At 47.8% G+C, this 13,015-nt stretch overlaps 1 protein-coding gene across 2 annotated transcripts in view; it reads right to left on the bottom strand.

Annotated features, from left to right (window-relative positions):
* Positions 1-1,654: 1,654 nt before the first annotated feature.
* The window catches only part of LOC123754453 (uncharacterized), a 29,079-nt gene continuing 17,718 nt past the window's right edge, over positions 1,655-13,015 (bottom strand). The window contains exons 2-4 of one of the 2 annotated variants that reach the window (XM_045736883.2): positions 5,648-5,764; positions 4,462-4,536; positions 1,655-3,077 (exon numbers count right to left, since the gene is read on the bottom strand). In XM_045736883.2, the coding sequence (XP_045592839.2) occupies positions 2,676-3,077; positions 4,462-4,536; positions 5,648-5,764 (594 nt within the window). In that variant the 3' untranslated portion in view covers positions 1,655-2,675. The remainder of the gene's footprint in view (positions 3,078-4,461; positions 4,537-5,647; positions 5,765-13,015) is intronic. The other variant, XM_045736884.2, reaches the window with a different exon arrangement.

The following is a 13,015-nucleotide window of genomic DNA, read 5'->3' as shown; positions in this document are numbered from 1 at the left end:
ACACACCAATGCAGACTCCTTATCCAGGGAGGGAGGGAGGGAGACGCCCAACAAGTGTGTGCCTACTTCCGCCAGGACATTCTAGTGCAGGACCTGCAGTGTGGAGGATGTCCCTATTGTCGCAGGCCTCATCAGAACTGGGCGACCTTCCAGGAGACGGTAGACGACGTAGTCCCACTGGCTACGGGGTTGTTCAGATGTGCATGTAATGTTCAGATCCTGGGGACAGTCAGACAGGTGAGCACTATAGCCCCTATTCAAAACTGGTGGTCGGAGGATTCCAACTTGATTGTCTTCCCGTGGGATTCTGGTTACATTGGCCGAATGGAGCCAGCATAAACATTGGGTAAGGAGGAAGGTGCAATGGCCCCGGAAGCAGTGAGTGTTAAGATTATCACCAAAACAACTGTGGACAGATTAGAATTACATTTACTAGAGTTACAGGAGCAGACGGAGAGAGATCCGGACATGAGAATGGGTGGGAGGCCGTCAACCAGCAGAAGGTGATCTGTTTGGAACCAACCCCACCATGAAATACTACTGGCTAAACAATAAGGCCTTTCTCATGGAAAATGGCCTTTGGTGGTGGCACAAAGTAGATCAGGGGGGAGCTGCCCAAAAGCTGTTATATATATCTACCAGTCTGAGGCAGGAGGTGCTGAACCTATGCCACGATATACCTGATATGGGCCACCAAGACCGGAATCGCACAATGGAGCGGTTTAGATCAAGGTACTTTTGGTATGGGCATTCAACTGATGTTGCGAACTATGTGGCATCATGCCGCCAATGCAGTGTAAACAAAAAAGCATCTAAGACCAGCAGGCACGAGTTGCTTAAGTACCATGCGGGTGCACCAATGGAAAGTGTACACTTGGACATTTTGGGACCATTGCCTAAGACTCAGAGAGGCAACGAATATTTCCTGGTGATGGTAGATCAGTTCAGTAAATGGATTGAGTGTGTGCCCTTACCATCCCAGACGGCAGAGGACACTGCCAGAGCAGCTCTTGATGGGTTCTTCACCCAGTTCGAGTATCCATTTGAGATACCACCTCACCCCAAGCGAATTCAATCCCTTCGCCTATCTATTTATTTGTCAATCATCCAATGTATTAATCCATTTATCTATCCATCCATGAATTCATCCATATATATATCCATCAATATCTATTCATCGTCTATCAATTTATCTATCCATCCATCTACTCATACAGTTATTCATCTATCTGATTATATATCTATATTTTTATCTATCTATTCCTCCCTCAGTCTCCCTCTCCCCTTGCCTCACAAATCTCCACTTCTTTCAGAAAATATATTATGAACCACTGACACAGCTGCAGGGTTCTCAGAAATTATGTTGTGGTGACAATTCCACGTTAATGTCACACCACACACCATGCTTGACCCCATAAAAAACTTCATGAAAATGGCCGATGCTTATAATTGATAACATTTACAAAAGCATTAAATTTAGGCCTACCCTGGTCAGCCTATGTCCGTCCCATACAACAGACGATTCCTTCTTTAAATTTGAGTGAGGCTTGCCCCAAGAATCTGGCCTCCAAATTTGGACAAACAGATTGACTTAATTTCTTACAGGTGTAAATAAGTAAATAACTATATTAATGGAATATATTATACATTAGTATGTTATGCGCCAGTTTATTGGTCTTAACGCTACACATATTAACACACCATACTGCTGAAACATAATTAGGCGAACACCGAGAGTTATACAATACTCGTCTCTTTATTGATACACCACCACAGTCTTACTGTGGTGGTGCACCAACAGTCCTACTGTGGTGGTGCACCAACACAGTCCTACTGTGGTGGTGCACCAACAGTCCTACTGTGTTGGTGCACCAACACAGTCCTACTGTGGTGGTGCACCAACAGTCCTACTGTGGTGGTGCACCAACACAGTCCTACTGTGGTGGTGCACCAACACAGTCCTACTGTGGTGATGCACCAACACAGTCCTACTGTGGTGGTGCACCAACACAGTCCTACTGTGGTGGTGCACCAACAGTCCTACTGTGGTGGTGCACCAACACAGTCCTACTGTGGTGATGCACCACCACTGCTCCTTCACGGAGGCCACATAAATAGAGTAACAATCAACATAGAGTGAAAAAAATATTTAGGGATTGAGTCAGCGCGAGTAATCAAGAACAGTTGAAGGTGACAGGACTCGTGTCTCCTCAAGCCGGAGACGATACGGGTCACGTAATCATTATACTGAACAAGTTTGATGACTTAAACCATTTCTTGAAGTTGTGTAAAGTGACACAGGCGAGGCAACGCCCTTAACTCAGGGTTATCAAGCCACAAAGCTTTATACATAAGACAAATTCTCCCAGAGTAATAAACTCATGGGACCGTCTCCCACAGCAGCCGTCGAGGTCATGATGCTACAAAATATTATAATTTACCATTTAATATTATCATATTATCATTTATAGTAAGATCGTGCATTAGCTACAGCTCTCTGCAGTGCTACATGTCTCGGTCATTCATTGTTTGATGTAATATACATTAAGGTAATTATACATGCAGGTACAACAGTGAACAATGATATAGTGTTAAGCTGAGTACAGGAAGGCAGTACATATAATGCTATAAGATCCATAGCAATAGAAATAGGGGGAAACATGTTCTCGGATGAGTTAACAGCACACAGGAACTGGGCAGCCCTCAGCGTTCCTGTCATTACAGATTGTCTTGTTCCTTGGGCAGACGGGTCGCGGGTAGTGAGGGCACTCCCCTGAGCCCTCCAGCTCGCTCTCTTCATCGTCGCTAACGGCCGGAGGCAACATGTGACGCGTTTCTTCTCCCCCATTGTTCTCAGTGTATGGATGTTCCTCACCCACTGTCACTTCCTCATTGCGGTGGTGTGGGTGTTCCACATTCACTGGCAGCTCCTCGCCTGCCACAGGTTCCACCTCAACTTCTGAAGGCTCCATTTTCTCTGGTGGGCCAGCAGCCTTCAGTAGAGGGGTGTCTTCGGGAACATGGTCGCCCGCGGGACCCATGTATATGATGTTCTCGGTAGAGTCAGCAAGCCCTACCTGTGGGTACAAGGCCGTAAGTTACACGCCTCACTATATCACGCACGCACGCACGCACGCACACACACACACACACACACACACACACACACACACACACACACACACACACACACACACACACATACATATATTGTCCCCTGAAGCCCATATCAAGAGGATAACATCAGCGGCATATGCCAGGTTGGCTAACATAAGAACGGCCTTTAGAAACTTGTGTAAGGAATCTTTCAGAACTTTGTATACCACATATGTCAGACCAATCCTGGAGTATGCTGCTCCAGCATGGAGTCCATATCTAGTCAAGCATAAGACTAAACTGGAAAAGGTTCAAAGGTTTGCCACCAGACTAGTACCCGAACAGAGGGGTATGAGCTACGAGGAGAGACTACAGGAATTAAACCTCACGTCACTGGGAGACAGAAGAGTTAGAGGAGACATGATCACCACATACAAGATTCTTAGAGGAATTGATAGGGTAGATAAGACAGACTATTTAACACAAGAGGCACACGTACTAGGGGACACAGGTGGAAATTGAGTGTCCAAATGAGCCATAGAGACGTTAGAAAGAATTTTTCTGAGTCAGAGTAGTAGACAAATGGAATGCATTAGGAAGTGATGTGGTGGAGGCTGACTCCATACACAGCTTCAAGCGTAGATATGATAGAGCCCAGTAGGCTCAGGAACCTGTACATTAGTTGATTGACAGTTGAGAGGCGGGACCAAAGAGCCAGAGCTCAACCCCCGCAAGCATGAGTAGTTAAGTATATTAGGTGAGTACCCCCACACACACACTGGGGCCTCACCGCTGAGTGGACAGCGCTTGGGAGTCGTAGTCCTAAGGGAGTCGTAGTTCGATTCCCAACGGAGGCAGAAACAAATGGGCACTTTTTTCACTCTGAGGCCTCTGTTCACATAGCAATAAATAGGTACCTGGGACTTAGACAGCTGCTGCGGGTTGCTTCCTGGGGATGTGTGTGTGTGTGTGTGTGTGTGTGTGTGTGTGTGTGTGTGTGTGTGTGTGTGTGTGTGTGTGTGTGTGTGTGTGTGTGTGTGTAAGAAAAATATATGTAGAAGACATAATAGAGGAAAAATAAATTGGTTAGAAAGGCGGGGTCCAAGAGCTAATAGCTCGATTCAGCACATATAAATAAGAAATACACACCAGTAGCACCACACATCAAACTACACCACACACCACCACACACCACCACACACACCACCACACACACCACCACACACACCACCACACACCACCACCACCACACACCACCACCACCACACACCACCACCACCACACACCACCACACACCACCACCACACACACCACCCACCAGGTGAGCGTGTAGCAGTGGTTGAGGGGAGAGAACAAGGTACTCACCTCACGCTCCAGCTGACGAAGGCGCTGACTCAGTGCTGCCAAGTCCGCCTCCTCCCGCGCTGACACCTCGAATGCCTGCCACAATTATTATTACATTATATTAATGTTTTCTCTCTCCTCTTCAGGAATATGAAGTATCAGTAAGTAATTATCAAAAGAAGGGGTCAAGCGGGAGGACTATATAGTCTATGTCGCCGCACTTTCAGAAGTGGTAAACCTCAACTGTGATGCCAAGGAACACAATTCACCTGGGATATTAGCGTGGGACACGTGGGAGACACGAGTATTGTGGAAGTAAGGTTTTTGATGGTGGGAGCTGCACAGCCCTGAGCGTGGGAGGGCAGTTCAGATATTAGGTATGAGGGCGGCGTTCCACTAAGTGCCCGCGAGGTAAAGGTCTGTGGTCAACCTAACCTAGCCACAGCTGTTTCCCACCGTCAAGCCCAAGAGGATAGATTACCTCTAAGAGTGTGGTGCTTGTTACCTATAATGCCAGTCCTGCGAAGCTGCCGATGAACATAAATTGAGGAATAAAGGACATGGTAGAAATATGATTAAGGAATGACTTTTTTGGAAATAGGACAACTGCAGCAGTGTTGACACATTCATGAAGACTTAACAACACACTACAGGATGAGGCAACGACTACGTTTCTGTTCGTGCCTGACTATAGTTCCCGTGGTGTATTGGTTATCTTGAGGTTATCTTGAGATGGTTTCGGGGCTTAGCGTCCCCGCGGCCCGGTCCTCGACCAGGCCTTCCTTTTGTTACACACCCCCCGGGAAGCAAGCCGTAGCAGCTGTCTAACTCCCAGGTACCTATTTACTGCTAGGTGACAGGGGCATCAGAGTGAAAGAAACATTTTGCCAATTTGTCTCCGCCTCCACCGGGATCAAACCCGGAACCTCAGGACTACGAATCCGAAGCGCTGTCCACCCAGCTGTCAGGCGCCCTAGGTGAAACATGCAACAAAGAGTACTGGGAAGATGGGACACCACGAGCGTAGCTCTCATCCTGTAACTACACTTAGGTAACTACACTCCGCCTGCATGGTCCCAAGACAAGTCTACAGTCACGGACATTTTCCCACATAAAAAGTAATAGCAGGTTTATGTGTTTTAAAAATAACTAAATAATGCACTTCAATATTTTCTTTCTCCTGGACGAGTGGCTGAAGAAAACGTACCTGGAAGAGGAGGAGGACTGAGAGAGTGAGCGCCGCCGCCCCCAGGAGGATGGACACCACTGTGAAGCCCACCAGGCAGTTGACACGCTGGGCCATGCCACTCTCCACTTCATAGTCCTGCTTGTAATAAATAAATAAATAAATAATGTTTATTCAGGTAAAAGTACATGCACACAAGATGAGTTGCAAAACAGAATGTTGATTTCTAGATAGAGCTAATATATACTATGCCAAAAGCCACTAATATCCACAGCGTTTCGGGCAAGGTGTGGGAAAAACACTTAGAATAAAACTTATAACTAATTGAGTCCAATGTATAAATTGAATTGAAAAAGGGAAAAAAGAAAAAGAATTATAATAATTACATGATGGATGGAACAGCAGAAATTGAATCAGAACAGCAGAAGTAATTTTAACTAAATAAACAGAAGACTACAAATTTCTTCAAGTTTATACATGGCGAATATCAGCAGTTAAACAAGTTGGTCAATAATCAATATTGTTTGAAAATAGCGAGACATGGGTTGATATTTAGGAGGTAATGTAGGTTACATGGAATTTATTAGGTAGTACTTAGTTTTTCTCTTAAACTGGTTGAGAGAAGTACTGTCTTTGACGTGAATGGGAAGGTCATTCCACGTTCTGGGTTCCTTGATTTGCATAACATTTCTAGTTTGGTTAACTCGCACTCTTGGAATATCAAATAGGTATTTGTTTCTGGTGTGGTGCCCATGGGTTCTGTTACAACCTTCTAGGAAGCATTTTAGGTAAGGATTGGCATTACAGTTCAGAGTTTTATATATATAGAGTACACTTGACAGGATGTGCAGTGACTTAATATCTAACATATTAAAAGATTTAAGTAAGGGGGCTGAGTGCTGTCTGCGGCTAGAGTTTGTTATTGTTCTAATAGCAGATTTGTGTTGAGTAATTAGAGGACGTAGATAAGGATAGATGAGAGAATAATATAGCATTACCAGGGGAGAGAGAGGTACATCGTATCTGATTTTAGAAAGAATGCCAACTGTTTTAGAAACTTTTTTTTTGCTATATTCTGAATGTGTTTCTAGATGTTCAGCTTGTTATCGATGAGGACACCAAGGATTTTTCCATATACTTTGTTACTAATTTGGATATTGTTAATTCTTAGATTAATTTGATCTGAGGATTTATTACCAAACAAAATATAGAAGGTTTTGTCAATGTTAAAAGTGAGTTTGTTACCAGTTAGCCAAAGATGGACTTTACTGTCATTCAAAATAAGAGGGTTAGGACTGGAGAAAATGAAGGTTGTGTCATCAGTAAATAAAACTGGCTTAAGATGTTGAGAGTCATTTGGAAGGTCATTAACGTAGATGGAAAAGAGGAGAGGGCCAAGTGTCAGGGGTTGCCCTCTGAGCTAGCTTACACTTATTAGATAGTAGGAGAAAAAATGATATTTTGGCCTTAAAAAATTTCAGGGATGTGCACGGGTGCGCACAGAAATTTATCTCCCTTAGTATTGGAGATAGGAGGTAGAAATTAGTGTCTTTCGAAAGCAGATGCCTTCAGCTATCCAGAGAACCAATCATCGTTGTTGTAGCATTTTTGGATGAATAGATACAGGATTTTCCTGAAACCTGGCCTTAAGGCACATAGCAACAGGAAGGTGAGAGAGAGGAGGCCCCCTCGCCTGGCACTTGAAATCCAACGGTCGCCATGACGTCACGTCACCTGCAGGTTCGCCCTGATTGGAAGTGGCACGAGGCCTCCGCCGTCGCTCGAACCTGATTGTTGATCGAGCCTGGCACAAGGGGAGCCACCACCTCAGTCCGTCCCGCCCAAAAGGCAGGTATTCTGTTTTCAAGCTTTGCCCTGAGTGGACGAGGTCTTGTTCTGTTCCGGCCAGAACAGGGTAATTTTCCTGTCTATATCAAGCAGCAGCCAGCTGAGGTGATTCTATGCCACTCCACGATTGCCATTGCAGAATCCGGAAATCGCAGGGCGCTGCTAGAAATCATATAACAAAGATACGAATTAGAAGAACTTAAGCCGTCACGTGATACCTGCGGAAACAACCGGACTGTGTGTCAATTTGAGGGGCCAATAGATTCAAAAATGAAAATGATTTGATTTCAATCAAACTTTTTTGAGGAGTTGTATATGAAAAGGGTTTCATCTGGTCCAAGTCTCAGCATCGTAGTATAAATAGGAAGGGAGAAAAAAAAGTATTTTAGACGATTTTCAACATTTTTCAACCTGATATTTCAAACACAAGTGTCAACCGAAATAATTTCTATGACACTCAGCTATAATATTACCATATAATAAAGGTTTTGTTGTAATATTTCTATCCTAAATGTATTTAGTGCAACAATACAAATTTTCAAAGTTCCCCCAAAAAATTATGCAACAAAATGATGTTTCTAAATATTTATAAAATCAATAAATGGACTTGAATGTTGAAAACAAATCAACACCAGTTTTTAGAGGCACAAACTTTACATATAATGTGCAAGTTTTATGTAAATTAAATCATAAATGAAACATGAATTTGACCAGGTATCCCCCTCCCCTTCCGGCCCGTTGGCGTCGTGAGGGGGCTTGGTGGACGGCTGCCGGAGTGTGATGCTCCGTTGGGCAGTCCTCTGTCCTTTTCTGGCCTTGCACTCCTGCTGCTGTCTTCTCCAATTGTGCCGGATCGCTTTTCCTTTTCCTTATGTTTCGTTTTTCTCCCCCCCTCTTCTCCTATCTGCTTGTCATTTCCTGCCGACCTTTTGCTTGTTTTGGATTATTTCTTTGGACTTCTTCTATTTTGACGCCCGGGTGCTTGAGGAGGCATACTCTTGCACCCGTAGAACTGTAGTACCCGACGTCTCGAGCGAGGGGAACCTTTTCTTGTCAATCCCCCTTTCGTCGCTGAACCCGATCTCGACGGACTGACGGTTCTTAAGGTGGCGTTTGTGGGGCGTATACTCACGACGCACCCCTAGGGGGCCCCGGCATGATCGGCGATAGCTTCCTGTTGGGTGTCCTGCCTCTAATTGTGGCTCCATGGTGGGTATGGGGGCACATTCGTGGATGAATTTGTCACTTTTCGTCTCTATGTCGTTGAATGTTTCCGTTGTACCCTCTCAGGCTCGTGGGGTGGGCGACCAAGCCCCCGAGTCGGCCTGTATTCGAAGACCAGGCTCTGTAGCTCCCGCTGCGTTGGGCCCCGACCTTGCTCCTCCTTTGACCGTCCTGACTTCTTCCCCCAGCTCCCCTCCCTCCTCTGAGGTTGGGTCGAGCCTCCAGCCCCCGGTGGTGACCACTTCGTCCCCTGGTGTGGCTAAGTCTTTCGTTGTGACTACTGCGCCTTTTGACCCCTCTCTGTCTAGGGGTTCTCAACGCCGTTCGCGCCCCAACCGCACTCGCTCGATTCCTTCCCGTGCTGATGCATATCAGGCCTTGTTTGGTCCTGCTTCATGGGCCAAATACTTTGATCTCCTCCCTCTTGATTCTGCGCCTCCTGACGATTTCTCCCTCCATCGGCATCTTGTAGATTCCGTGGATGCGTGTGTTACTTTCAACCCCACTCGTCTCGGTACACGTGTCGTTGCTGCTCCTTCTCAGGATGCGGCTTCCCGCTTGGCTGCCTTATCTTGCCTTGGCGAGATCCCTGTTCGGGTCTCCAAGAACGTTCAGATGAATTCCAGTGTTGGCACTATTCTCCTCCCACCCCATGTTGCAACCGGTGTTCGGAATCTGCAGGATTGCCACGATGATATTCGGCATATCCTTGATGCCCAAGGCCATTCTGTCCTCCAGGTTGACTCGTTTACTCGTCCCCCTCGTGGTCGTCGCCGTCAACCCCTTCGCGTTGTGAAGATCACCTTTGATGGTAGGACCCTTCCATCCTCTGTCATTCTTGCTGGTGCTAGGTGCTCTGTCCAGGAGTATATTCCTTCTCCTCGACTTTGTAATAAGTGCTGGAGGTTTGGGCATGGTGCCCTCCGCTGCTCTGGGACTGTCTCTCTCTGTCCTTTGTGTGGGAGTGAAGGTCACTCTAAGTTGGAGTGCACTTCTCCCCAAGCTCGCTGCCTCAACTGCGGTGAGGCCCATCCTACGTTCTCCCGTGCCTGTGTCCATTACAAGCTTGAGGTGGCCGTCCTTAACCTGAAGTACCGGGAGCGTTTGTCTTTTCCTGAGGCGAGGCGCCAGGTTCGGCGGCTCCCGCCTTATACTAACATCTCTTATGCTCGCGTGTTGCGCTCTTCCTCTCCTCGTCCTTCCCCCCTTCCTCAGACTCTCAACCGTTTCCGGGCCTTGGACCCTGATACGCCCACTGCCCCCTCCTCTGTTCCTTTGAGTTCTTTCCCGAGGGGTCCCCCTCCTGGTCCTCTGTCTGGGGTTCCCCTTCTTTCAACCCGGTCTGTCATGTCTCCTGTGTCTTCTTCCTCGTCCCCCTCCGATCCTCCTTCCCATCCTCTTCCTCCATCTATCGGCTCTCCCCGCCGCCTGTCGGTGCAGGCGGATGTCCATCGCTCTCCTAACGGCCGTCGTGTGTGCTCTCGTTCGGCTTCTCCTGTTGAGACACTGGAATCCGTTGCCCGGTACGTAGTTGCTGGGACACCTGTCTCTTTAAGTCAGAAGCGTAAGCCTGGCTCCTCTCCTTCCTCTTCCCCGGCGGGTAAGAAGGCTTCGCTTTCTTCCTTAGCTCCTACTTCTGGCTCTGTTGCTCCTTCCCCTCCCGTTTCAGTGGTTGCGCCCCCTGTTCCTGCTATGGAGGTTTCTTTGGCCCCTGCTTCCCTTTCGGTTGCTGCTCTTGCTGGGGTGCACTCCCCTCTTTCTACTCCCCCTCTTCCTACTGCTGTCCTTGACTGCTCCTCTCCGTTGTCTCCTCCTCTTCCTCCTCCTCCTCCGGACCCCGCCCGCCCACCTCTGATCTGTTCTCCCGTTTCCTTCCCTCCGTCTTTGCTCAGTTTACCCATGCCCCCTAACCCTGACTTTGCTGACCCTGATCCCGACCCTGATATTCTTTAACGTGCTCTGTTGCTCTTTCGCCTTTGTTTCTTCCTTGTTCTCTGTTTTTGTCCTTTCTCTTCTCGTCGTTGTCCATTCTTCAATGGAACGTTCGAGGTTATTACGCCAATTTCCTCGAACTCCAACTTCTGATTTCGCGGTTTTCGCCCCTTTGTGTCTGTCTCCAGGAGCCAATGCTTGGTGCTCGTCCTGGTCGTTTTCGTGGCTATTCCTTTCTCTCCCCCCCCCCCCCCCAGCCATTGCTGGGGCTTCTAATTCTTCTGCTCTCTTGATTCGTGCAGATGTTCCCTTTGTTCCTTTACTTTTTCCTTCGCCTCTCCATTGTTCTGCTGCTCGTATCTTTGTGGGGAAATGGTACACAGTTTGTTCCATTTATCTCCCCCCGAGTGTCCCGCTCTCTCTTCCTGATTTGAAACACCTCCTAGACTCCTTGCCGGAGCCTGTGCTCCTGCTGGGTGACTTCAATTGTCGTCATTCTCTTTGGGGTGACGTTCTGACGAATACCCGGGGTCGCCTCCTTGAGCGGTTTCTCCTATCTTCTTCCCTGTCTCTTCTGAATTCTGGTGAGCCCACTCATTTGGACTCTCGGACTCGCACCCTTTCTTGTCTTGATCTTTCTCTCTGCTCTTCTTCTCTTTACTTAGATTTCACGTGGCAGGTTCTTGATGACCTCCATGGAAGTGATCATTTCCCCATCCTTGTTTCCTTTTTCTCTTTTCGCCCTTCCCTCTCTTTCCCTAGGTGGCAGTTTGCTAAGGCAGACTGGACCCTATTTACCCTCAGTGCTGCTCTCTCTGACCTCTCCCTTCTGCCTCTCTCTCGCGCTCTCCTCCTTTTTCATGACACTGTCTTCAACGCTGCCCTCCGCTCTATTCCTCGCTCTTCCTCTCGGGGTCCACGGAAGTGCGTTCCCTGGTGGAATGCGGACTGTGCTCGGGCTGTCCGCTGTAAGCGTGCAGCCTGGAAGAGGCACCGCCGTAGGCATATGACCGATTCTTTTCTTTTCTTTCGGAAAGCTAGTGCGGTGGCCCGTAGGGCCATCCGTACGGCTAAACGTGAATGTTGGGCATCTTATGTCTCAACAATTACGTCCGAAACCCCTCTGGCCCAGATCTGGAAGCGTATCCGCAAGATAGCGGGTAAGTTCGTTCCCGATGTTTCACCGGTCCTTCACCTCCATGATACTCTTGTGGCGGACCCGTTGCAGGTCGCTTCCGAACTGGGTTCCCACTTTTCTTCTGTTAGCTCTGATCTTCATCTTCCCCAATCTTTCCTTCTTCGTAAACCTGTCCTTGAGTCTCGTCCTTTAGATTTCTGCACTCATCTTCAGCTTCCCTATAATGATCCCTTCTCTCTCTCTGAACTTCGTTCTGCCCTGGCCCTCTGCGGTTCTACGGCGGCGGGCTCCGATGGTATTCATTATGAGATGCTTCGCCATCTCTCTCCGAGCACGTCTCAGTATTTACTGAGTCTGTATAATCGGATCTGGGAGTCGTCGTCAGTCCCTGAGGACTGGCTCGATGCCGTTGTCCTCCCTGTTCGCAAACCGGGGTCTCTGGGTACTTCCCCTAAGGACTTTCGCCCTATTGCTCTCACGAGTTGTGTCTGCAAACTCTTTGAACGTATGGTTAACGTTCGTCTGATGTGGTTCCTGGAACACCATCATCTCCTCTCCCCTTCTCAATTTGGTTTCCGCAAGTGCCGCAGCACGACAGATGTCCTGGTGAACTTGGAGGTCTATATTCGTACTGCTTTTGCTGCGAAGACCTCCGTTGTTGCCGTCCTTTTTGACCTGGAAAAGGCTTCCGACACCACTTGGCGTTATCATATCCTATCTCAACTTCATTCTTTTGGCCTTCGTGGTCATCTCCCTCTCTTTCTCCGCAGCTTCCTCTCTCGTCGTTCCTTTCGGGTGCGCCTTGGTACCGCTCTCTCTCCCTCTTTTCAGCAATACGAAGGTGTGCCCCAGGGTAGTGTTCTGAGCACTACTCTTTTTCTGGTTGCCCTCAATGGTCTTCTTTCCTCTCTTCCTTCTGGTGTCTTCTCCGCTCTCTATGTCGATGATCTTACCCTTTGTTGTCAGGGTGATGATTCGCCTCTCCTTCAACGCCGGTTTCAACTTGCAATTGATGCCGTGTCGTCTTGGGCCACTGATCATGGCTTCAAGTTCTCTACTTCTAAGACTTGTGCCATGACATTTACGCAGAAACGGGTTGTTCTTCGTCCCTCTTTGTCACTTTATGGTCATCCCCTTGAATACAAAGATTCCGCGAAGCTTTTGGGGTTATTCCTTGACACTCGTTTGTCTTGGTCTCCCCATATCTCTTACCTCCGTGTTGAGTGCTCTAAGGCCCTTACCCTCCT

Source organism: Procambarus clarkii, chromosome 18 (genome assembly GCF_040958095.1).
Source record: "Procambarus clarkii isolate CNS0578487 chromosome 18, FALCON_Pclarkii_2.0, whole genome shotgun sequence".
Taxonomy (NCBI): domain Eukaryota; kingdom Metazoa; phylum Arthropoda; class Malacostraca; order Decapoda; family Cambaridae; genus Procambarus; species Procambarus clarkii.
The sequence above is the reverse complement of the archived record's forward strand: the minus strand, read 5'-3'. Positions and strand labels throughout refer to the sequence as shown.